The sequence below is a fragment of the Schistocerca americana genome, chromosome X, assembly GCF_021461395.2.
Source record: "Schistocerca americana isolate TAMUIC-IGC-003095 chromosome X, iqSchAmer2.1, whole genome shotgun sequence".
In the NCBI taxonomy this organism is placed as follows: Eukaryota; Metazoa; Arthropoda; class Insecta; order Orthoptera; family Acrididae; genus Schistocerca; species Schistocerca americana.
In genome coordinates this window covers 885,820,028-885,846,527 of record NC_060130.1, presented here as the reverse complement: position 1 = coordinate 885,846,527, position 26,500 = coordinate 885,820,028, and the positions used below count along the sequence as shown (strand labels likewise).

At 41.5% G+C, this 26,500-nt stretch overlaps 1 protein-coding gene across 2 annotated transcripts in view; it reads right to left on the bottom strand.

Annotated features, from left to right (window-relative positions):
- Nucleotides 1-15,541: 15,541 nt before the first annotated feature.
- Nucleotides 15,542-26,500, bottom strand: part of LOC124555359 (UPF0669 protein C6orf120 homolog) — a 57,251-nt gene continuing 46,292 nt past the window's right edge. For both annotated transcript variants that reach the window (XM_047129242.1, XM_047129243.1), the window contains 2 exons: nucleotides 17,371-17,463; nucleotides 15,542-17,275 (listed from right to left, as the gene is read on the bottom strand). In XM_047129242.1, coding sequence (XP_046985198.1) covers nucleotides 17,386-17,463 — 78 coding nt within the window. In that variant the 3' untranslated portion in view covers nucleotides 15,542-17,275; nucleotides 17,371-17,385. The remainder of the gene's footprint in view (nucleotides 17,276-17,370; nucleotides 17,464-26,500) is intronic.

Below are 26,500 nucleotides of genomic sequence, written 5' to 3'. Positions count from 1 at the left end.
CAGGTAGGTTAGAAAATTTAAAAAGGGAAATGGATAGGTTAAAGTTAGATATAGTGGAAATTAGTGAAGTTCGGTGGCAGGAGGAACAAGTCTTTTGGTCAGGTGAATACAGGGTTATAAATACAAAATCAAATAGCAGTAATGCAGGAGTAGGTTTAATAATGAACAAAAAAACAGGAGTACGGGTAAGCTAGTACAAACAGCATAGTGAACGCATTATTGTGGCCAAGATAGACACGAAGCCCACGCCTACTACAGTAGTACAAGTTTATATGCCAACTAGCTCTGCAGATGACAAAGAAATTGATTAAATGTATGAGGAGATAAAAGAAATTATTCAAATAGTGAAGGGAGACGAAAATTTAATAGTCATGGGAGAATGGAATTCAAGCGTAGGAAAAGGGAGAGAAGGAAACATAGTAGGTGAATATGGATTGGGGCTAAGAAATGAAAGAGGAAGCCGTCTGGTAGAATTTTGCGCAGAGCATAACTTAATCATAGCTAACACTTGGTTTAAGAATCATGAAAGAAGGTTGTATACATGGAAGAACCCTGGAGATACTAAAAGCTATCAGATAGATTATATAATGGTAAGACAGAGATTTAGGAACCAGGTTTTAAATTGTAAGACATTTCCATGGGCAGATGTGGACTCGGATCACAATCTATTGGTTATGAACTGTAGATTAAAACTGAAGAAACTGCAAAAAGGTGGGAATTTAAGGAGATGGGACCTGGATAAACTGAAAGATCCAGAGGTTGTAGAGAGTTTCAGGGAGAGCATACGGGAACAATTGACAGGAATGGGCGAAAGAAATACAGTAGAAGAAGAATGGGTAGCTTCGAGGGATGAAGTAGTGAAGGCAGCAGAGGAACAAGTAGGTAAAAAGACGAGGGCTAGTAGAAATCCCTGGGTAACAGAAGATATAGTGAATTTAATTGATGAAAGGAGAAAATATAAAAATGCAGTAAATGAAGCAGGCAAAAAGGAATACAAACGTCTCAAAAATGAGATCGACAGGAAGTGCAAAATGGCTAAGCAGGGGTGGCTAGAGGACAAATGTAAGGATGTAGAGGCTTGTCTCACTAGGGGTAAGATAGATACTGCCTACAGGAAAATTAAAGAGACCTTTGGAGAGAAGAGAACCACTTGTATGAATATCAAGAACTCAGATGGCAACCCAGTTCTAAGCAAAGAAGGGAAGGCAGAAAGGTGGAAGGAGTATATAGAGGGTTTATACAAGGGCGATGTGCTTGAGGACAATATTATGGAAATGGAAGAGGATGTAGATGAAGACGAAATGGGAGATAAGATACTGCGTGAAGAGTTTGACAGAGCACTGAAAGACCTGAGTCGAAACAAGGCCCCGGGAGTAGACAACATTCCATTAAATCTACTGATGGCCTTGGGTGAGCCAGTCATGACAAAACTCTACCATCTGGTGAGCAAGATGTATGAGACAGGCGAAATACCCTCAGACTTCAAGAAGAATATAATAATTCCAATCCCAAAGAAAGCAGGTGTTGACAGATGTGAAAATGACCGAACTATCAGTTTAATAAGTCACAGCTGCAAAATACTAACGCGAATTCTTTACAGACGAATGGAAAAACTGGTAGAAGCGGACCTCGGGGAAGGTCAGTTTGGATTCCGTAGAAAGGTTGGAACACGTGAGGCAATACTAACCTTACGACTTATCTTAGAAGAAAGATTAAGAAAAGGCAAACCTATGTTTCTAGCATTTGTAGACTTAGAGAAAGCTTTTGACAATGTTAACTGGAATACTCTCTTTCAAATTCTGAAGGTGGCAGGGGTAAAATACAGGGAGCGAAAGGCTATTTACAATTTGTACAGAAACCAGATGGCAGTTATAAGAGTCAAGGGACATGAAAGGGAATCAATGGTTGGGAAGGGAGTGAGACAGGGTTGTATCCTATCCCCGATGTTATTCAATCTGTATATTGAGCAAGCAATAAAGGAAACAAAAGAAAAGTTTGAAGTAGGAATTAAAATCCATGGAGAAGAAATAAAAACTTTGAGGTTCACCGATGACATTGTAATTCTGTCAGAGACAGCAAAGGACTTGGAAGAGCAGTTGAACGGAATGGACAGTGTCTTGAAAGGAGTGTATAAGATGAACATCAACAAAAGTAAAACTAGGCTAATGGAATGTAGTCGAATTAAGTCAGGTGATGTTGAGGGAATTAGATTAGGAAATGAGATACTTAAAGCAGTAAAGGAGTTTTGCTATTTTGGGAGTAAAATAACTGATGATGGTCGAAGTAGAGAGGAAATAAAATGTAGACTGGCAATGGCAAGGAAAGCGTTTCTGAAGAAGAAAAATTTGTTAACATCGAGTGTAGATTTAAGTGTCAGGAAGTCGTTTCTGAAAGTATTTGTATGGAGTGTAGCCATGTATGGAAGTGAAACGTGGACGATAAATAGTTTAGACAAGAAGAGAATAGAAGCTTTCGAAATGTGGTGCTACAGAAGAATGCTGAAGATTAGATGGGTACATCACATAACTAATGAGGAGATATTGAATAGAATTGGGGAGAAGAGGAGCTTGTGGCATGACTTGACTAGAAGAAGGGATCGGTTGGTATGACATGTTCCAAGACATCGAGGGATCAGCAATTTAGTATTGGAGGGCAGCATGGAGGGTAAAAATCTTAGAGGGCGACCAAGAGATGAATACACTAAGCAGATTCAGAAGGATGTAGGCTGCAGTAGGTACTGGGAGATGAAGAAGCTTGCACAGGATAGAGTAGCATGGAGAGCTGCATCAAACCAGTCTCAGGACTGAAGACCACAACAACAACAACAACAACAACAATAATACTGTTCTCTATTTCATAAGAAGCCAAGGTGGTGATTTACTCCAAACTTGAATCAAAACAGTAATGCTGGTCACACATAATTCTAAAAGAGTACCAGTACACTTTGCACAAATACCAAAAGACCCCATTGTTCACCAACAACTATTTAAAGTTGTTTCAAGGGTGAGCAAGCAATAGAATGGTGTGGAGGACCTGGCATATGGAGTGTATTTTGAATGCCTATCACACCATTAGGTGAAGTAGCTGCTCACCAGCCTTGGTGCAGAGGACGGGAATGGGGATAGTCCTAACCATCCCTGAAGCTAGCTTAGTTCATGTTGGACTGCTTTCCATACCTGCAGCTATGATTATCTAGCAGATTCATCTAAGTGCACTGATAATCAAGTTGAGATCACATAAAGGCTCTGTAAACCTGGAACAGGCAGAATCAGACTGTTCCCCATGTATCAAATTCTATGCATGTTACAATATTAAGCACTTTGGGGGACCAAATGGCAGCCACGTAAGGTTCTCATTAAAAATGAGTCTCCCATACCACACCAGACCTTCATTCTTTCAAATCAGATTCCTCATTTTCAGATCAGGAAGATTAAACTCGCAAGAGGGTAAAGTTAGAAAGATCACATATGAAATTTTCTGGTAATTTAAAGTCAGTGTTTGTGCTTGTTTCCCCAGCCTCCTACTTGACATCTGCAGGTGGTGTGTACTGCTTCAGGGCTGGAAAAAAACTAATAACTGAAAAGGCATACACAACTAGAACCCTTATCAAAACCCTTTATACTGGAAGTAATACTATCCATAGGTATTAAAAACAGGATCGAACTTGAATCACTACCTTGAGGAAGACCAGTCTCTTGTATGAAATGAATTGGCAGGCTGTCACCGAATATCTGACACATGAGGTATGAGGTGAGGAATAACCACAGGGGGAAAGAAAAGGTAGATGTCCCCAGAAGCCCCATGCATGGATAAACGTTCTCTAATGGATTTTGCAATGACTTGGTGACGTGTTGTGTCATACAGATCCCACATGAGAAGGGGCTGTTGCTAACTTTATTAAGGATATAATTGAAGCTAGTGTGGAAAGCCATATCCTGGCTGGCACTAATGGTCACTGGAGCAAAATGCTCTGCCAGCATATGGATTACGTCTCCTTTGCCTGTCAGAAGGCTACAACTCTTCATTATGACATTAGCAAGGCAACACATCTTGAAACCCTTCTTATGATTTCCCAAACATGCATTGTCTGGTGGAACAGTTGACAATGTTCATGACCTATGCCCTGATCTCTTTTCGCTCTGTCCAAAGGTCGCAAGACTCTCATTAGAACCTCTGTCACCAACTTCAGAGTGACACTCACCACTTATTATGGACTGCCAGTCTTCTAAGTTGCCCTGAAGACTTTGGCATAAATACTTCTGCAGCATGATGGGTCATGATAGGGGTGTGCTCTCTGTCTTCACAAAACAGCAAATTGGGTGTACAGTGTGCATGTCTCCTTTGTGAGCAACCATGTGGATGGTTTTCTTCCTTGAACTGCTTAATCAGTTACATGCACATACACTGTCTGGAAAAAAAAAAAAAAAAAAAAAAAAAAAAAAAAAAAAAAAAAAAAAAAAAAAAAAAAAAAAAAAAAAAGATTCACCCAGAAGGTGAGGAGGAAACGAAATGAAACTTCACAGGTTGCACTGGTGTGTGATAATGCTTCAGTGATTACAAATCCGAGTCAGATTTACAAAGCACTTGACAGTACGAGGCCCATATATCGGTATGATGCTGCATCCACTCTGGCCTGGAATCATGCAATGATTTGCTTAGGAAGGGTGTCATAAAACCATTGTATCTTCTTCTGAGGCATGTTGGCCCGTAACTGTTGTAACTGGTACTTGATATCCTGGGGATTTCATTGGCCATGGGGATACTTCAACTTCATGCAGTCAGTTCATAGACAGATGCGTCATGTGGAGGAGTATTGTCCTTTTGAAAAATGGCCGCATGATTGATACATGAAAAGTAACACAAGGACGCAGAATGTCCGTGATGTACCAGTGTGCAATCTGAGTCACCTCAATCACAACCAGCCATGACCTGAACTCATACCCACTGGTTCCCCACACCATGACAACAGGAGTAACACTACTACACACCTCCAAAAAAACATTCACAGAATGGCCCTTTTCCAGGTCACTGTCATACTCACCAACAATGGTCATTTGGGGTAGTTAGGATCTGTGATTCAGTAATAACACAATGCGATGCCTTTTGTCAGCAGTTCATGCTTCCTAGTCATGGTGCCACTCCAAATGCACCCATTTGTATTGAGGTACTAACAGTAGTCCATGAATGGGATGGTATCTCTCTCAGTTCGACTGCTGCTAGTCTCTGACCATTGGTGCACGATGACATAGCAACTGAGAGTCTAGTACTTGTTCTCAGATTGCAGGTGTAGATGTGAAGGGTTATGATGTGCTTGGTGCACTATGCAACTATGCTCCTTCTTAGTGCCCTCCTTCTTAGGGCTCAGACTTGGTCAACCAGAACTTTGATGACAAGTATGTCTGCCCTCATGTTCCCATGCAGTCTAATATCTGTCCAGTGTCACATCAAAATGCTTCCGAATCTAGACATTGCATGATTCGACTAACCAGACAAATGGAGACACAATGAGGCACCTTTCAAACTCTGTCAGGTGCTGATAATGGTGTCTCACATGAGTACACAGCATCTCCATGTCCTTCATAGTGATCATTCAACATCTGACATTTTTCATGCTCCTTACATACCCCTGGTAACAACACTAAACACAAACACCACTAATGCTCTCAGGTGGCTGTTCTATCTGTCACAGAGAATTGGAACTCTAATCATTTACATACTCTCTGATGGAATATATGTGTACGAAGTTAATTGACATCTGACCATGCGTTCTGGGTGCTTCACTTTTTTCATACAGCTGTGTAGACTGGAATGTGGTCACTAGACTGCAGGTCCTCCACCACTTTCCACTGAGCTGCATGTGCGAGGTCTGGAGAGAATTACGCTAGATCAATGCTGGAACACTTACCAGTGGTTATGTTAAAGTGAATGCTTATATCCACATTCATAAGACACATTTTTTCTGATATCATCAGTGGAGAGCCTCGTTGTCTCAAGCTGCATTAGTGAGAAAATAGGGACATTGTAACTCCATGTTACTCAGAATGTACACTACAGCAGGTGAGAGAAAGAAATTTTAGTATACAATGTTTATAAAGATGACAATAATCACCCCCCTCATGCTATAATATGCTTCACTGCGAAAAAAATAGCAAATAAGAAACAGTAAGATGGTATTGGTGGTGATCGTGGCGATTATGTGTTTAAAGGTACTAAACTACTGGTCCACCGAAAGTGGCACTAAAAAAAAAAAAAGCACTCCGTCTTCAGGCCACAAGTGGCCCATCGGGGCCATCCGACCGCCGTGTCATCCTCAGTTGAGGATGCAGATAGGAGGGGTGTGTGTTCAGCACACCGCTCTCCCGGTCGTTATGATGGTTTTCTTTGACCGGAGCCGCTACTATTTGGTCGAGTAGCTCCTCAATTGGCATCACAAGGCTGAGTGCATCCCGAAAAATGGCAACAGCGCATGGCGGCTGGATGGTCACCCATCCAAGTGCCGGCCACACCCGACAGCGCTTAACTTCGGTGATGTCACGGGAACCGGTGTATCCACTGCGGCAAGGCCGTTGCCACCCACCGAAAGTGGAGGAGTATTATAATTTAGTGTAAAATGTGCTAGTGTAAAATCTGCTCTCTCTCAGGAAATGCAACACTTTGGTAGTGACTGTCTAATCATTCACAAGCTCTGAGGTAGCGAGGTAGGCAAGCAGAGAGCGTGCCACAGATCGGCCAGCAGGGAACACTGAACAACAACATTCACTGTTGTCAGCAGACTAATGCAGCTGCAGTGAGGAGGGTCCTCCCAATGCAGAAGAAACATGTGGTCGCCTCTCATGTGGCTGATGCATAGTGGGCACAACACAATGGCATCTTTTCGAGAGGCCTGGAAAGATGTATGCCACACCTTAGTGGACCCTTTAACTGCTCTCAACTTGTTTTGGGTCATAGTAGCCTGCCATTCCAATTCCCACAGCCTCAAGAATAGTCCTAGCAGGATAAAAATCAGCATTTTCTAAAATCTCAGAATTAAGTGGTCCATGCCCCACAAGGACCAACGTGCAAGCGACCAACGTGGACCATATTCCAGATGTCTGTGAGTGCACAGGGAGAGGATGATAGGAAAATGGTCAATGTTACAAAGATTGCAATGAATGCACCACTGGATAAGTGGTAAGATACCAGGGCTACAAACTGTGAGATCAGTAGCTGAGCATGTTCTGTGGGCTGCACTGAAATGTCTTGTAGCTGCAGTGTTGAGTAGGCAGATGTCCAATACTGAAAGAAAGTGTTCTAGTATGCGGCCTCTGTAAGACATGGTGTCACCGCCCCACAGAGGATTATGAGCATTAAAGTCTCCTAGTAAGAGGAATGGGGGAGGAGGCTGCTCCACTAACTCTAACACCTCATGATACTGGAAAGGTCCATCTGCAAGTGGATAAACATTACATATTGTCATCCACACTGACAGGCAAACACTAACAGCCATGACCTCAGTGCAGTGGTAAGGAGCAACTGCTCATTGAAAGTACCAGAGTGTATGAGGGTGCAGACCCAACTGGACGCTCTTTCAACGTTAACGCGGTTGGTGCAGTACAGCTTGTAGTTTTTTTGCGCTAGGAAGTGTGTTGCCATAAGCCATATTTCCGGAAGTGCTATGCCAATTATGTGGTAAGTAGCCATTAAATGACAGTTTGGTCAGATGGCGATAGTAGCCATTACAATTCCATTGCTGGATTGTTGGTGTCAGCTTCAACAAAGAGGCGAGTGGAAATGAAGGAGGTGATTACTTCGTTACCAGGTCATAGTCCACCTAACTGTGTGATCCATGCATCAGTGTGCATAGGTTCTCTGGTACAGAGCACTGCGGGTTTCGAAGCTGCAGCTGACGGCATTGAGCTCAATGACCACTAGAGGTCTCTGCAACAGTCGCATCGTAAGCCGTGGCTGCACGCACTCCTGGCCCGAGTCTAATGTGAGGGCACCACTGTGGAGCATGTGGTCCCATCGGCCAATAGTGACATACCCTGTCATGTATTAGGTGGCTGCCTCTCACTCAGTGAGGCAGTCTGGTATTCGCATTGAGTCAGTTGATATCTCACTTACAGACATCATGTTTACGTTGCATGTGTTTACTTCTCATTTACAAGTGGACATTGTTTTGATTTCATGAGGTTATCTCTTGTGACCCCACTGCTTAATACTTCATTATTGATCTTGGTGTCTTGCTCAGTTGTCTGTCATTGTGCTTGTCCTTCCATTCCCGTTCATCCGTCTTGTTTGTTCGGGGGCTGCTCCCGTTCGGTTCTGCCAAATTTTCATTTGCAGCAACCCCGTGACCATTCCTGTCGCAGTTACAACATTTTGGCGACTAGGTAAACGGTAGTCATTGTTAGCATGGAGGCTAAGTTGATCTGTCTTCAGGAACAACAGCTCATGCAGCAGCAGCAGATCCAGTTAGACATCCTACAAAAGTGGATGCCAGGGACACAACAGCTTCCAAGTCCTCGGGTGTCCAATGCTTTCTCACGTCTGTCATCATTCCCACCATTTAGTGACCCTAAAGAAGACTGGGAAACATACTTACATTGGCTGAAACAACATTTCACAGCTTTCCAAGTCACAGATGACCCCTTGCAGCAGTCGTTGTTTTTGTCTTGGGCCTCCCCAGACACATTCTTTCTTCTCCACAAGTTGGCACCCTTGTTTGATCCTGTGGCTCTCTCTCTCCAGGAGATATGCCTTTTGCTGACAAACTATTTTTCACAGCGCTACCATGTGGTCATCTCTCGGCCATAATTCCACCAGTACAATTAAACAGCATGGTCAATCATATCATTCCTAGGTCATGGGCTTGCAGGGTCTCACCCCATCGATGCGATTTTACATGCACCAATCAGCAGTGTAAGGCATCGTATACGGACTCCCTGATCTGGGATGTGGTGGTTCAGCTGGCTCCCGATCCTGAGGTCAGAACTGCGGCATTGAAACTCGATAATCCGTCATTGGAAGAGATTCTCCGCATTGCCCACGCATTTGAAATTGCTCAGGTGGCTAATGAGCGTCTCAAGGTGCGGCCACAAGTGGCAGCGATTGATGTGTCTCTGCGGGTTCCGCCCTCATGACATAGACAAGGCCCGGCCAACAGAGGCCAGCGCCATCAGGACTCCTCTTTTTCCAATGTCTCTACGGCATCAGAGCCTCCAGTCGCCATGCGTCACCAGTCGCGCGGCCCACTTCCGTTTTGCCCACAGTGCTTTACCACACACTTTCAAGCTCATTGACCCCACTGCTGTAAAACTTGCACGCTGTGTAGGAAGGAGGGCCGCATCCGATCTGTTTGTCGTAGTCTCTCAACTTGCTCTCATCCTGCTCCTCCTGGGCCTTAGGATACTGTACATGCCCTGCAATTGGTCGTCCTGTTGGAGGACCCATCAGCACGGAAGCTCTTCCTCATGCTCTGCCTTTTTACTGAGGCTGTCAGTCTTCAGATCAACACTGGGGCCACCGTCTTCCTGATTAATATTGCGACATATACCCACACCGGTGAGCAGTATTCAAGCAGTGGGCGAACAAGTGTACTGTAACCTACTTCCTTTGTTTTTGGATTGCATTTCCTTAGGATTCTTCCAATGAATCTCAGTCTGGCATCTACTTTACCGACAATTAATTTTATATGGTCATTCCATTTTAAATCACTCGTAATGCCTACTCCCAGATAATTTATGGAATTAACTGCTCCCAGTTGCTGACCTGCTATATTGTAGCTAAATGATAAGGGATCTTTCTTTCTATGTATTCGCAGCACATTACACTTGTCTACATTGAGATTCAATTGCCATTCCCTGCACCATGCGTCAATTCGCTGCAGATCCTCCTGCATTTTAGTACAATTTTCCATTGTTACAACCTCTCGACATACTACAGCATCATCCGCAAAACGCCTCAGTGAACTTCCGATGTTACCCACAAGGTCATTTATATATATTGTGAATAGCAACAGTCCTATGACACTCCCCTGCGGCACACCTGAAATCACTCTTACTTCAAAAGACTTCTCACCATTGCATTCTGTTATCTAGGAACTCTTCAATCCAATCACACAATTGGTCTGATAGTCCATATGCTCTTACTTTGTTCATTAAACGACTGTGGGGAACTGTATCAAATGCCTTGTAGAAGTCAAGAAACACAGTATCTACCTGGGAACCTGAGTCTATGGCCCTCTGAGTCTCGTGGACGAATAACGCGAGCTGGGTTTCACACGATCGTCTTTTTCGAAACCCATGCTGATTCCTACAGAGTATATTTCTAGTCTCCAGAAAAGTCATTATACTTGAACATAATACGTGTTCCAAAATTCTACAACTGATCAGCATTAGAGATATAGGTCTATAGTTCTGCAAATCTGTTTGACGTACCTTGTTGAAAACGGGGATGACCTGTGCCCTTTTCCAATCTTTTGGAATGCTACGCTCTTCTAGAGACCTACAGCCAGCAGTCAAGCAGAACTTGATTGTATCCAGGCTGCTGGTGTCCTAGAGCCTGTGACATTTAGTGTTTGGGCGACACCATTGGTGGTCATACAGAAACCCAATGGGGTCCCTTTGGCTGTGTGGGGACTTCGGCACTACTGTCAATGCTGAGTCCTTAGTGGACACTTACCACATTCCCTGACAGGAAGACCTTCTCGCCAAGCTTGCTGGGGGGGGGAGTACTTTTCTAAGATCGACCTGGCTGAGGCATACCACCAGTTACCCTTGGATGCCGATTCCCAGAACACCATGGTTATCAACACACCTTTTGGATTATACAAGTACAAGTGCCTTCCATTTGGTGTCTCTTCGGCGCCGGCAATTTTCCAGCGGTTCCTGGAACAGCTCATGCAGCCTATCCCAGCCTGCGTGAATTATCTGGATGACATCTTGGTCACCGAGCGTTCCCGCCAGGAACATTTGCACAACCTCAGCACCTTATTTCACGCTCTGCAATCTGCAGGTTTACACTGTCAGCTGGACAAGTGCTGCTTTTTTTCAACCGGAAGTGGAATACTTAAGCCACTGGCTTAGCAAAGATGGCATTCACCCTTTGGATTGCCATGTCGTGGCCATTGAGGCCCTTCCTCATCCCAAGGACTTATCTGAACTCCAGGAGTTTTTGGGCAAGGTTTCTTATTACTTAAAGTTCTTACCACAAACTGCCTCCGTTGCTCAACCCCTCAATCACTTGTGTCACAAACGGGTGACTTTCGATAGGACTCCTGCCTGTGACCAGGCTTTTCTCCGTTTAAAGTCGATGCTGAAGTCCGCCCATTGCCTTATTCCCTTCTCTCCGGACCACGCCTTGGTTGTGGCAGCTGATGCGTCGGCATACAGCATTGGGACAGATCTCACACACTGGGATACCAATGGCTCAGAACAGCCCATCGCTTATGCATCTAAGACGTTAATCCCCGCACAATAGAACTACCGCCAGATTGAAAAGTAGGCCCTCGCAGTAGTGTTTGCCATCAAAAAATTTCACATCTATCTCTTTGGGGCAAAGTTCACCCTCCTGACGACCATAAACCCCTAGTTATGCTTTTCAGACCCCACTCTCACCTTCCAGAGAGGACGGCTGCACATCTCCAGCATTGGGCGTTCCTTTTATGGAATTACCCTTATCCAGTATAAGCCCACCACCCACCATGCTAACACGGATGCTCCGTCACGTATCCCAACAGGCCGTGATCCTGCGTTCGACCAACAGAAGGTCCTCTGCTTTCACATTGATTCCGCTCACCTGGATGCACTGGTCGGTCTGCCTCTTATGGCTGCTCATATTGCCATGGCTACACGCCGAGACCCTATCTTGAGGCAGGTTCTCCGCTACGTGGTCCACAGTTGGCCGTCCTATATTACTCATCAGATGCGGACCGACTTCAGCCCCTGGTGCCACCTGTACCAGAGGCTCTCCGTGGTCAATGATGTCCTTCTGTTGGCAATGGGAGTCAGGCCTTGCTCCATTTGCTGATTTCGTCACCCTCCCACCCCCGCTCCCGGCCCTCTCAGTGTTACGGCCCTGGTGCAGCCATGTGGGCTCACGTGTACAGGAGCATGGCGGGTTGATTCATAGTCAAAGACGGAAATGCCATAGAATTGTAAATCTCTGCATTAAGGTCACTGTTCTTGACTGGTGAGGTGGTGAGGTGGTCACGTTGGCATGGTCGCCATTAAGTCTGATCCATTTCATTGAAGATCATCTGCCCCCATGCCACTCACTCAAATTGGAGGCTCTCCTCATGAGTGCCACCTGACACAGTAGCCATTGCCCTCAAAGTGGTTAGGTACCTACTTCCTGACACAGGGAGGTTACAGCTCAATCATCAGCAGTGTGGTCCCTGAGGTGTCAGGGGGGAAAGATAGATCCACTTGATTGGTAGGTACAAAAGATAATAGGGCACAGTTGAAAGTTAATGAACCACAATAAAGTGTTTTTCCCCAAATAGCCCGCACTTCTGTAAAATTTGGAAATTGGAGGTCAAACCCAAAATGCATACAAGAATTTAAAAAGTTAAAAATGGTGAGGGGAAAAAGGTATTCAAAAATGAAAAGAGCGAAAACCTTCAGATGTCCAAACAATAGTCAAAATACCAAAGTAAAAACGTGACCAAACAAAAAGACTCCTACTACTCGCAAGGAATGGGGTTGGGTTGTTTGGGGAAGGAAACCAGACAGCGAGGTCATCGGTCTCATCGGATTAGGGAAGGACGGGGAAGGAAGTCGGCTGTGCCTTGTGAAAGGAACCATCCCGGTATTTGCCTGGAGCGATTTAGGGAAATTGTGGAAAACCTAAATCAGGATGGTCGGACGCAGGATTGAACCGTCGTCCTCCCAAATGCGAGTCCAGTGTCGAACCACTGCGCCACCTCGCTCGGTCACGCAAGGAATGGCCATGGATCTAACCTAACCCTAGACACCGTGCAGGGGTATTGGATAATTGAAAATCATATGCAGGAGCAGTGCCCACATGTATACTGAATTCTACAAGTCATGGGGCTGCATATTTTTTTGGAACAAGTTAGGGAATTGAAGACACCATGGAAAATTGATTATGGTGTGTACTACAAAGCTCATGCAACTTAAATCTGAATATTCAAACATGAATTTTAAACTCACTACTTCAGAGCATTAGATACTGTTACAGTTCACTCAATATGTCAGTTTCTCTAAAACAGCTGGAATTCAATGTCAAAAAATATACTGCTAGATGAGTGTAATTGACTGGATTTCCAGTTGTTTATGGACCGTTACCAATTTTACCAGCATCTATACACATTTTATATCAATCCTACTCTAACTACAATAATAAGATAATACTGAATACAGTGGTGCAAAAATCATAAAGTCTTATGAATCAATTAAATGTCTCAACTATGTACTGCCACCTGTTTCAGGTTGCAGTACTAATCCAAATGTCAAATAGGAAAATAAAAATACTAAATAAACTACAAATTGGGAAGTAGCTTCAGTATGTCTGCTCAACACACACAAGACCAGTTGTTGCTAACTATCTTCCTATATCATTCACATAGAAAAAAATGGCATTCCTCGACTGTCATTTTTCTGAGTACCAAACACAATGAGTTTTATCACTTTCACATTTTTCACTACACATAACATGCATGGGTTTTCACTACACGACAAATACAGCCCTTAAAATGCCAATTCCAACATGCATAGACTGCAAGTAATATCTGTCTTGGTTATGTTAACTGTTAACACAAACAAAACAGCACTGATTTTTTAATCATAAATACATGAAAATGAACATACAAATAATTACAAATATTTTATTAACATTTGTGCTTATCAGACTAAATTACAAATAAAAAACCATAGCACAGTATTTCACAAATTTCATAGTACAAGGAAGACAAGGTTTTTAATGTCATTTTGGATGACAACTACAAACATCTCACAGGGAAGAGAAATTGACTGCCTACAAAAAATATAGGTTTTTTAATCAGATGACACTGCCCACCCTAGTTCTGTCATATGAGATTGGTCCTATACAACTGTTCAGTCAGTTTATATCATGCTATGCTAACCTTAATAATAAAAAAAAATATTTAACACAAGATCTCATTCATGTGTGTCATAAAGCAGGCTTCATATGAGGAGTAACACAATAAATATTGATATTTCAATTGAGAATACATACATAACATGCCATAGACACATTCAGTTTAAACAACAGTATGTTAGAACTACACTTCTACTCAATCTTAAAGAAATAACAACCATTTTTGGTATCACGGACAATAGCGATCAAAAGAACAGACCACCACTATCTTTGGACTGACCTTTGACCATTATTTACATTTCAAAAAGGGCTTTCCATTGCTGTAATGATATTAGGGCTAGTTTTCATAACATAATACATTAACAAATACTTTCACTATTTCAACCCACTTGATGAAATGGACAGATAATGCTGAGTGATCAGCCAACCCATTACAACAGTATCTGAATGAAATAGGCAACTAAACATTACCAAAGAACAGAGTGCAAATGATACTCACTGTAAGTAAATAATAAAGCAAGAAGCCACTGACATCCACCATTTTGTCAATGACAGCAACACAGTCCACAGATAAGAGTATTGATTTTGTTTTGGGAATGTACTTTGGAAAGTACCCAAAGGATCTTATGCTTTTGGTGTTTGTGAATATTCTTAACACCACCAGCATTTCAAGTGCTCCATAGGACAATGATAACTTAGAATGCGTGATTCATAAAAACAGGACAGAGAGAGAGAGACACATAATGCGACACCAGTATTTCCAGTTCCATAGTCAATGGACACACGAGATATACCGGATGAGAAAGTCAATTTTGTGTCTCAATAATAAAACACAGCTTCTAAACTTAGGGCAGATCACATACACAAAAGGAATCACATACCGTAGAGAATATTATGTCATCTTATATGTATAGCAACAATGATAAGCATCCAAAAGCTAGTAGGAACCAAAGAAAACTAGAATATACAAACTGAGTAGTCCATGGGTAGCATATGCAACATCAAGGACGACGTGGGCACAAGAGCGCCGTGGTCCTGTGGTTAGCGTGAGCAGCTGCGGAGCGAGAGGTCCTTGGTTCAAGTCTGCCCTCGAGCGAAAAGTTTACTTACTTTATTTTTGCAAAGTTATGATCTGTCCGTTCGTTCATTGACGTCTCTGTTCACTGTAATAAGTTTAGTGTCTGTGTTTTGCGACCGCACTGCAAAACCGTGTGATTAGTAGACAAAAGGACGTGCCTCTCCAATGGGAACCGAAAACATTTGATTGCAATGTCATAGGTCAACCGATTCCTCCACAGGAAAACACGTCTGATGTATTCTATACGACACTGGTGACGGCGTGTGCGTTACATAACAGGAATATGTTGTCGATCCACCTAACTTGCACACTTGGCGAATGGGTAAAAATATTCTTCTACCTTGCCCGATTTAGGTTTTCTTGTGGATGTGATAATCACTCCCAAAAAAGTGATGAAAACGTAAGAGTTTGTCACATAAACTGAAAATAAAAAATTAAATTTTTTGCTCAAGGGAAGACTTGAACCAAGGACCTCTCGTTCTACAGCTGCTCACACTAACCACGGGACCACGGCGCTCCTGCACGCATAGTATCCTAAATATTGCCTATGATGCACATGGACTACTCAGTTTGTATATTTTGCCAATTTTTTCATGGTTCCACACAACTTCTTCCTGTTTTCTCAATTGATCTGCGTTCACTTTTTCAAGGCCTATCTACTGTGCCAACTTATAACTAAATCTGAGGGGGGTGCGATGGGGAGGTTCCCTTGTTAGTAAAAAAGAGACGTTGCCATGTAGGTAGAAACATAAATTACACTGTCTTCAATTACAGACCTGTGACACACAGTTATTACTCTCTCCATTTAAATACATTGAAACAACTAAGAAAAAATATTTACATGAAGCAATATAGAAATGAAATGCCATATTCTGAAGAAAGAGATTCTGAATCAAGAAAATTCAGTATATAAGAATATTCACTTGACATCAGCACTTCGTAGTTTTAGACTGTAGACTGTTGAAGCGTAAAGCAGAGAACAACCCTTTGTGACTGACTTAGGTGAACTAACTGGCTAGATCAGTAGTTCAATAGATTGACAGTGATAAACAATAGTGTTTTTGGTACAGAAATACCAACTCATACAACAAAAATCTGGGAAGTCTGAAAGAGGAAGAATAACCATCCTACCAGAAACTTATAACAATAATCTAAGCACAATAGTTCTCTCTGGCATGCAAAATATTTTAATGTCATTAATGTACCTGACACTACAGTGGAGGGATTGTATGTTGAAATTAAATTTTTTGGCAGATTAAAGGTACATGGTGAATCATACTTCAAACCCTAATATTTGCCTATTGCAGGGAAGCCTCTTTCGTCTGATTCTTCAGAGCATCCTTCAGAGCATCCCACTTACTTTAATTCAAAGCTTCACTCTACTAATACTTACAAACTATTTTTCTAAACACCGAAGAGAGACTGTTGATTACATAGATATATTATTAATATTTCCAAGAGAAACAGACTATGCACATGTTACACATTAGTGCATAGTTTTAATCTGTCAGGTACGTTGACTCAAATACCTTTCTCTCGAATGGCACATAAAACGGGTGGAGTATTAACTGCCCATCAGCACAACGTAAATAATGTTTGACAAAAAACATATTGAAATGTAGTGACTGTGCCACATTTCAGAATATCACACTTTGAAGACATGAGTTGTACATTAAATCATCTTAAAGCATTAACTATACACGATTACCACACTGCACATAATTTCAGCTGTTGCCGCAGTATTTGATACTGGCCACTATTTATTGTACTATCCAGACAATAACACAGTATAGCTACACCAGTGCAGTGTAATTCCACACAATACTCAGTCAAGCCATTATGTCTTACAATTAAACAGTTGAGGGAATTAATGTTCAAATGCTTGAAATATTAATTTCAAGCACAATTATTTAGTGGAAAGTCATCTAAATGGACGAAGTATAAAAATCATCAGACACATTCTGTCACAGGATAATGTGATAATTCATCACAGGAAAGCTCATTATTCACAGCACACTAGCATCACCTTTTAACACCAATGACTGATGTTTCTGGAGGAAGAAGTCCTGAATTCACTAATGAAATACTTTGTTTCATTCACTTCACTGTCCTGGACTCTCAGGAACATTACAAATGCTGCAAAAATAAACACATCAGATCAGTTGTAATTTAGTTCAAAGCTATAGTTGTAAAAACATTCAAAGACATAATTTAAAATATATGTTTCTCACCAAATATCAAATTCGTCAAATAAACATTATATCAAACGCAACTTCAAAAATGTAAAATACGAATGACCATATCACACTTTCGTCAGTTGTGTCCTGAAACAGAAATAACACACTTCACTGTCAAAATCCTACACTACATCAACAGACAATTATTTATTTGATTTTTTGCTTTTAAAATAAATCACAAAAGAACATTTTCTATTCCAAGATGAGACCTCCCCAATATTTACCTGGAAGCAACTTCTGAAACTATAGCACTGAAACTACTTGGATATGATTTTGTATCTGGGTGTTGTGTATGGCACTTGAACTAAATGTAAGCAAACAAAGAACTGTTTTTCTTTGAGAAATCATTACTGATGAATAGGTCCATGGAGATGAAGTGTGTACTCCATCCCATGTTCAGAAGGAAAGAAGATTCGAGTTTAATGTCCCATACATGACAAGATTATCACAGATGGAGTACGGAGGGAACCATTCCGGCATTTGCCTCAAGCGATTTATAGAGAAACCGCAAATAAAACTGAATCTTGGTGGCAAGACGGGGAGTTGCACAGCAGTCATCACGAATGCACGTCTCGTGTCTTATAATCAGCAAGATGTACACTGTTTATGACATCATCAGCATGTGCAGTAGTCATGTGCAGGTTTTGTGTGGTGTGGGAAGAAGCTGGCAAAGACTTGAGGTGACTGCCTCTGTGATCACTTGCCTTGTGTGTCTCCATTTGGAGAACACCAAGTGAATTGTGTATACAACTTAATGACCTATGAGGCTAATATACATCATCATATTCACCTGAAAATCATTGATTGGCAACAATTTAAGATATATGGGGAGAAAAATGGTGAAAAACATAAATTATTAATGAGGAAAGAGAACATTCATGAAGATTGAGTGCATCAGTTCTAAGCCCTTGAGAAGTAGAGTAATAATTGGAGCTCTGTTATATGATTTAATTAGATAGATAAAAGATCTACTCATCAATTGTCGGCAGGGGAACACTTCATGGAATGGTACTTAAATTTGCAAGCTTTTGGTGCCAGTGGCTTCTCCTCCTGGCAGAAGGATTCTCCTTCAACCCTTCTGCTAGAAGACGGAGCCACCTGCTCTGAAAGCTTGCAAATTTAAATACCATTATGTGTGTGTTCTCTTGCCGCTGCTTGGTGAGTAGATTTTTATCCATCCAATTACATTACATTTTCAAAAACTGATTATTTTCATTAATATATACATTAGTGATCCTTAGGTGCACTTGTTGTACACTACTCACCATTTTTGGCATAGTGATAAGAATACAGGCTTCTTGCATTGGTCTCTAAGGGAAAGTGAGATATTATTGTGAACATTGGTGTTCAAAATGTGTTTGGGCCAAATGTGTTGTTAATATTTAAATTGGAGATGAAATATTGTGATTGCATTTCTCATAAGATTAAAGTTAATCCACCACATACCTTTTGCTTTCAGAATGTCGAAATAAGTAATTGGCTTTCACGAAAATGTATTTTTATCAAGAAGTTATGTAGAAATCTAAACTGTGCTCTCTTATTAAAATCAACAATAAAAGATTCCAAACATTTAAAACTGTTGTCATCTTCACAATATATGAGTAATGCCTTATTTAAATGCACTCTATCTCATTTGCGCAACAGTGAACAATATTTACAAAAGAAGAATGTTATATTTACATTGGGTGTGTACCTGAAATTTAAAGGGACAGTTCTGAATTATAATGTTGGATCAGGCTTCTTGTTAGAGTAAAATTTACATGAGGGGAGTGGAGAGGGACAAAATAGTATGAACAAAATGCAATATCCTACATCTTGCTGCAAGTTGGCACCAGTGCAAACATGTAAATAATGTGATGTGGCTGCAGTGCACGGATGACACACCACATCTTGGACATTATCTTCCAGTGTATTATACACTTTGTTATTCAACAATTAACACAAGCAGTCAGTGAAATGTGTAATCTCTCAGACTTCCAAAAAGGGCAACTCATTGACGTGTGGTTAGTGGGAGCATCCGTGACAAAAACTGATGAATTGTTTGATGTTTCCCCAGTGACAGTATCCATGGTATAACAGCATACATTAAACGTGGTAAAACAACATTTGTGAAGAGGCATTGTGGGGGTGAAAGCCAAAGTTAGCTGACAAATATCATTGAGCATTACAAATAATTGTTGACCAGATGGTGTAAAACTACTATAGCAAAAGCGTCTGCAGAACTCGACACTCATTTGAGTAATACTGTGTCAACAAAAACAGGATGGTGGGAGCTCCATAAGGCTAACATTCATGAAAGGGCGGCAATTGTGAAATCTTTAATAATGGAAGCCAACGCAAAACTGTAAAAGAAGTGGTACCACGATCATAAAACCTGGACACTTGATGACTGGAAGAATGTGGTACGACCCAATGGATCTTTGTTTACACTGTTTTCTTCAAACGGCCGGGTTTATCCATGGAGAACCCATAAAGAAGCCTGTGGTCTGGCCTCTTCGTTTCCAACAGTCAAGTATGGGGGAGATTCCATTACGATTTGGGTTGCTATGTTGCGGTATTCAGCTGGTCCTATCATTACCCTCACTTGTTGGATTATTGTGAATTAATGTCTCAACATCCTTGACAAAGAAGTACTTACTATGAGCAGCATATTGCTGCCGAACACTGCCATATTCCAAGATGATAATGCACCCATACACACAGCCAAAATGGTTGATTTTGAAATACTGTCCATGTTCATGAACTTCAGCCTTGACTCAAGAACTGCTTTCCAACACAGAGAGATGTAACAAGCAACAACATTATGCTGTGGTTGTGTGCACTATGGGTAAACTGAGACAGAGTCCATAATTGGTATTGTTTCTTCAATGATGTTACAGTTATCTTATGATGTACATAGAGTGACACTGGAATGGTGTACACAGGAGTAATTAGCATTATTTAGAAAAGTAGGTACTCTTGCTCTACCTCTCTCCTCCTTAAGGTTATTCTTTTTGTAGTTGTAACCACTTCACACAGATGCATTATAAACTTTAAAATGTTTCTCCTGGACACATCTGCACAAAAGTCTTCTCTGCACAACATCTTTCAGTTTCTCAATGGGTATCCTTGTCTGGTATAGGAGTTATCTTAGAGGAGATTTTTTTCTCTTTCTTTTCTTCTGTCTTTCCTCCAATGGAAGTCTTTATGGCAAAGGTATGTTACTTAAGGGATTTGTTGGTTCTGGCATGGTGTAGTGGTTCTGCACAGGACCTTTTAGGTTTTCTGTTGAAACTGCGTTGAGGTTTATTAACAAGCAGCATGTACCATCCTCATGATACAGTTAATTAAAGCCAAAAAATTCTGTCCTGTGTGAGAGACAAGAGTTCAAGAATTGTCCAAAAAGTGGCTGCTGCACATCCAGAGTTTATGGAAACAGGGTACTGGCTGATGGCACTGATTAACAACTAGCTCAAGAGTCCCCAGGTTAGCAACAGCAGTGCTCAGCCGACGTCTGTTTACTCTCCATTCTGGAGAGGGGGGAGAGGGGGGGAGAGAGGGGGGGGAGAGGGAGAGAGGGAGAGAGAGAGAGAGAGAGAGAGAGAGAGAAATGGGTACAATAATTATGATCAGTCCCTATTCTTGTACAACACATGTACTAGTTAATCTTCAAGTAACTTTTGACTACTGATACATGCATATGGTGTCATTAGTTTTTTTTCCATGTGTTGATATATATTTCTTGTATCATTTACTTCTCCCATTTAAATTTTCTGATTAAACATCAATTAAACATCATACCTCTCACTCTTTTACTAAAATCTCCCAAAAAACAGGACATTCTGGCACATACCACCACATGTAATTGCATAATTTACAGCATTTTAAATCCTTTTACTCTAGGCAAATGGGCAATTTAGACTAAATTAAGTGGTTCAGGTTTCTTAATTTGTCTGAAGTTGATGTCAATATCAGTTTACTTTGTATTGCAGACTGATTTTCCGTCACTAGTTTCTCCCTGCAGAATATCACCAGGAAATCTTGTGCTTGTTACAATGTATTCACTATGAAAGACCTCTGCATTTGAATATGTACATCACACTACCATTCACAATGTAGATGGGTTGAAGGAAGGCTGGAATTGGTGCTTATTCAGTAAGTGGAAGAGAGGTATTGGAATGGTGTTCAGACTGTGCACTGCAGAATTTGAGTTGTTAGTAGTGGTACTGTCATGAATTGCCATTAAATGCTGGTTCTGGTAAAGTGACGTAGGGTTGAAACAAGCATCAGTGTGCAATACAGTTGCAGTCAACATGGGTCTGGACAAGATGATCACGGCTTTACTCACAAAGCTGTTTTATCAAAAGTTACTCTGTAACACATTTGGAGAAAACCACATCATTGGCCAATCATTCCAAACTGTGTGGCCTCTAATATCACCAGATTTGAAGCTGTGTGACTTCTGCCTGTGGGGTTGCCTGAAGAATACATTTTATCAGCAGGTCAGTAACACACATCAAAGGTTGAAGATGAGTATAGTGAAGGAGGTAGCCAAAATCCCACCTGAGATGTTTTCGGCAGCAGTAGAGCAGTCTTTAGTGTGGTTCCAGGCTGTCGTGGATCCAAATGGTGGTCACAACTGTAGTATACACATGGCTGCTATTCCTTGGCACGATGTTACACACTGCGGGTTACTGCTCGTAACTCCTGCAAGCGCTCCTCCTTCGGAGACAAACGGTTATGCTTCTCGCCAGTACTTCCTGTGCTTGTATTTGGTACTAATTGAAGCTCAATGAGCACGTGCAGCAACAATGGTGGTGCTGTTGTTACAGACTATCTTATGTCCACATATCACCTGATCCTCAAAGCCCCTCTCTTCTCACCCATGCTCCTTTGCTTGTTTTTCAATTGGTGTCTTTCTCCACCATCTCCGCATCTGGTGCAGTGGCTGCCGCCTCTCCTCCCAGTTTGGCTCGTGTTGCAGCTGACCCTCCTGTCCCCACCACAACCGGCCCCATAGCTACTGCCACTAGCCATGTGACCACCGAATCAACGTCTCTTGTCGCCGGCCTGCCGGCGCCCGGCCTTGTCTCCGCCGCCTTGCCTCTCAATGGCACTGTCTCTGCTGCTGCTGTAGTCAGTCTCCACATCTCTTCGGGCACAACTGAGTGCTCTGGTGCGCAACAATATGCCTACATGCAGTCCCCCATTCTGCCTCACGCACATGCACCACTAGTGATTTCGCTTGTTTCCTTGTGTCCCCTGACTATCACATCATGTTCCGTCATATTTCCTCATGTTGTCTTGCACCATGCCTTATCGTCTGCTTCTCTCTTTCAACAGGTGGCCCTCTGGCAAGTATGGGCCTTCCACAGGCTCTCATCGAGCACTGCTCCGACCCAACTACCTTACCTGGCTGCCCCAACCTGGCCACCAACAGTCTAGTAGTCTCCTTCAGTGCTCCCAGGGCTGCTGTGAAGGAAGTTCTGTCACAAGTCATGGTGGTGTCTCTCCTGCTGGCTTAGGTGGACCAGCTACCCTTCCACGATGATGAAACTATCCTCGCACTGCCTAGCACAGGCCTCTCTTAGGAAGGCTGTGCCATCTACGGGGGAAGGATGGAGTACAGCCATGGTTGGGCCCCTGCTACTCCTGTTCTGGCACAATGCTACACCCTGTGGATTGCTGCTCCTCACTCCTGCAGGCACTCCTCGTCCAGAAGCAAACAGTTATGTGTCTCGCCAATACTTCCTGTGTTTGTATTCGGTGCTGATTGTAAACATTTTGTTTACAGGATCATCACCAGGGACCGCTACCATCGCATACAGACAGTGTGCACAGCAACAGTGGTGGCACTGCTATCACACACTATCTCGGTCTATCTAAACGTCCACAGATCACATGAGCCCTGAAACCTCTCATGTATTTCTGTACCATGGTGTACTTAGCCATGGCGTATGCTCCAGAGGACAGTTGCAGTCACAGCTTCACTTCAGGCCATTCTCTCTGGTCACCTACAGCATTCCATTCATTGGAGCACAGCCAACTATACATATGCACTACACTGCAGCACTCTCTTACGCTGCCCTAGAAGCCATCATCACTCTGTTTGGGACCTGGTACTACAGCATAGTTCTGCAGCAGTGATTACATCATGACCTACATCATGACCTGTGTCAAGATCCAGTACACAACACACTCTTGGTGTTGCTACATTCATATCAATGAAGGACAATCTCATCTGCTACCAGTTTCTTATGTGGAACTTTTTTTTCATTGGTAAGACTGCAATAAATATGAGTTGCCAAACTAGCTGTGGAATCATCAATTTTTGCAGGCAATACAGCCTACTGTCCAACCTATGGACATAAAAACAGTGAGCAACATCTTTGCTCTAGAATGTAAGTACGGCATGCAATTAACAAATGTTAGCCTCTCATGTGGAAACTAAATTGTGTTTCTTTCAATGGCTTATTCAGTATCTCTCTTCCACAGTGCTTAAAATGTTTCTCTAAAGGTTCACTGTCCTATGATCACTCACCATTCATGGGGGTCTACCAAGTAGCGAAAGTTTAACTACAACTACCCTGTGTATTTTTTGTGTTTTCTGTAATATTTGTTTAAGATTTGGCATTCTGATTCGTAACCATTTGGCTTTTGTGTTGGTTGCCTGCATTATGGTTTACTTCTAAGATTCACTCAAAACTGAAAGGTTAACTTACTTCTGGTGGATATCTGATACATGAGGTTGGACTAATTTCTCTGGACCAATTTCTCTCATTCAGGTAGGAAACAGGTGGTCTGACTGTGTGTTTACTTTGTGTTTCATCATCATAAAATTATAACAACTCAAATGGTTCTAAGAGTTTCATGTCATGATTGCATACTCAACACGAAAGTTAAGCTGGCTTATTAACAGATAGTCGAGATGCAAAGTAAATATCTTAGACCACCTAACTACAAACAGAACCAAGTTCCTGAGACTGTCAACAAAGAAGCGGGGATGCTATTAAACTGGAAAGAATCACCAAGAAATCTAGGACAGTATTTATATTTGCTAGAAATGATAGAAAGTCACTATGTAAAAATACATAAACTGACAATACTGGGAGCAAATCTGACTAATGTACATCAGTTTGTCACATTTCCTTCAAATCATAAACAGTGCTCTAAATATGTTTCAATTAAGGTAATGAAAATGGCAAAGAATGGTTTAATGGAACCATTCAGAGACTAACGAATTTGTTTCTGTAGCCATCCTCTGCAGCACGCACCGAAGTATTTCTTTTGTAAATAAAATCACCTTCTCTTGCTGCACTGTATTTTATTTTCCCAGACGCATTGCGGCTTTTTTCACTTTAAGGCATCATCAGTGGAATCTATAATGATTCAACTATCATACACTTTTGTTTTGATATGTATTATTCGTAAATTATAAAAAAAGTTTACTTTTTATGTAAATAAGTGACTGCTTACGGTTCTTCCTGTTTTTAGTTAGCATTGGTGTTTCCTCCCATCTAGTCACGTGAAGGTCGCACTACTGATCTATTTTCAAAACATGTTTTTAGTGTTTTGAACATTTTTCTTCCCACTTTTCATTTTGTTTGCACTTGTTGTTTTAATGTACTATCAGTCTTCTATCCCAATACAGACGTAACACTAATATAGACAGAACCTTTGAGTTCACTGTGTATCTCATCCTGTTTGGTTTGTTCATGTACATGTACATGTTGCCAACCTAACAAAGTATATGCTGCAAACAAACGTCTATTCATTATTGTTCTCTCTCTCTCTCTCTCTCTCTCTCTCTCTCTCTCTCTCTCTCTCTCTCTCTCTGTGTGTGTGTGTGTGTGTGTGTGTGTGTGAGCGCACACGCGCGCGCACGCACGCATCCATTGATTTTTTTTTTTATCTGAGTTTTATTTAAATGTTTTGTGGAGAGGTTCATGGACAAGTGAGTAGAAGGGAGGCCGGGAGATGATGATGATGATGATTATTATTATTATTATTATTATTCTGCTGTAGTCTTACTCTAATATTTTACCTATTAGTATAAACAATGAGTTGTTGGTGTATGTACTTGATCATTCAAACAGGGTTTTATTTTCTGCTTTGGTTTTCTGTATGTGACAATTTTCTTGCAGTATTAGGTGGTGTCTTTAATTGTTGAGTCTAATTATTTTTATGTCTTCTTCTTCTCTGGTGGTTGGTTTGTGACTGTGTTCTCTTAGGTGTTCTGCAAATGTGGAGTGGTTTGTCACACACTTCCAAGCTCTCATGTGTTCCTTGTATCTGACATAAAATGTTCTATCTGTTTGTTCTATGTACGTGCCATCACAAGTGTTACACTGTAATTGATATATACCTGCTTCCTGGTATAGATCTTTGTTTTCTGTCCATTCTGGGATGTACTTTTGGTTAGAATTGTTTGTTGTGTATGCTATGTTTATTCCTGTCTTTTGAAAATGTTGGTGATTTTATGAGTGAGTTTGTGTTTGTACATCATTGTACGCTATCTTGTGTTTTCTCTTATGTTTTCCTGATTATTTTGTGTAGTATTATGGTACTGAGTGACTGTGATTTTGTTTGGTTCTGTTGTGATGCTGTCAATGGTTTTGTGTTTTCCGCTTTTATCTTACTTTTAAATTTGTTGTTTAAGCTTTGTAACTGTTACTAGTGTAGCCAGTGTTTTGGGCTATCTGCAGTATTATATCCAGTTCTTTTTGGTAGTTTTCTTTGTTGAGTGGGACTGTGTTGAGTCTATGGAGCATGTGTTGAAGTGCTGCTTGTTTTTGTGAGTGTGGGTGGTTCGGGGATTGGGGGATGATAATGTCAGTTGCTGTGGGTTTACAGTAAATTTCAGACATATGTTTATTGTTTTTTTATTGTTATATCCAGAAAGTCAATTTGGTTATTCTGTTCTCTTTACATTGTGCATTTTATATTTTTATATACCTTGTTGATGTCAGTATGTAATTTTTCAATTTTTGTTCATGGTTCATCTAATAAGCAGAGAATGTCATTCATATACCTGAACCAGTATAGTATGTTGTATTCTTTTGCTATTATTTTTGAGACAATTATCTGTTCAATGTGGTTTATAAAAGTAGTTGCTAAGGCACCTGACACTGGGGATCACATTGGT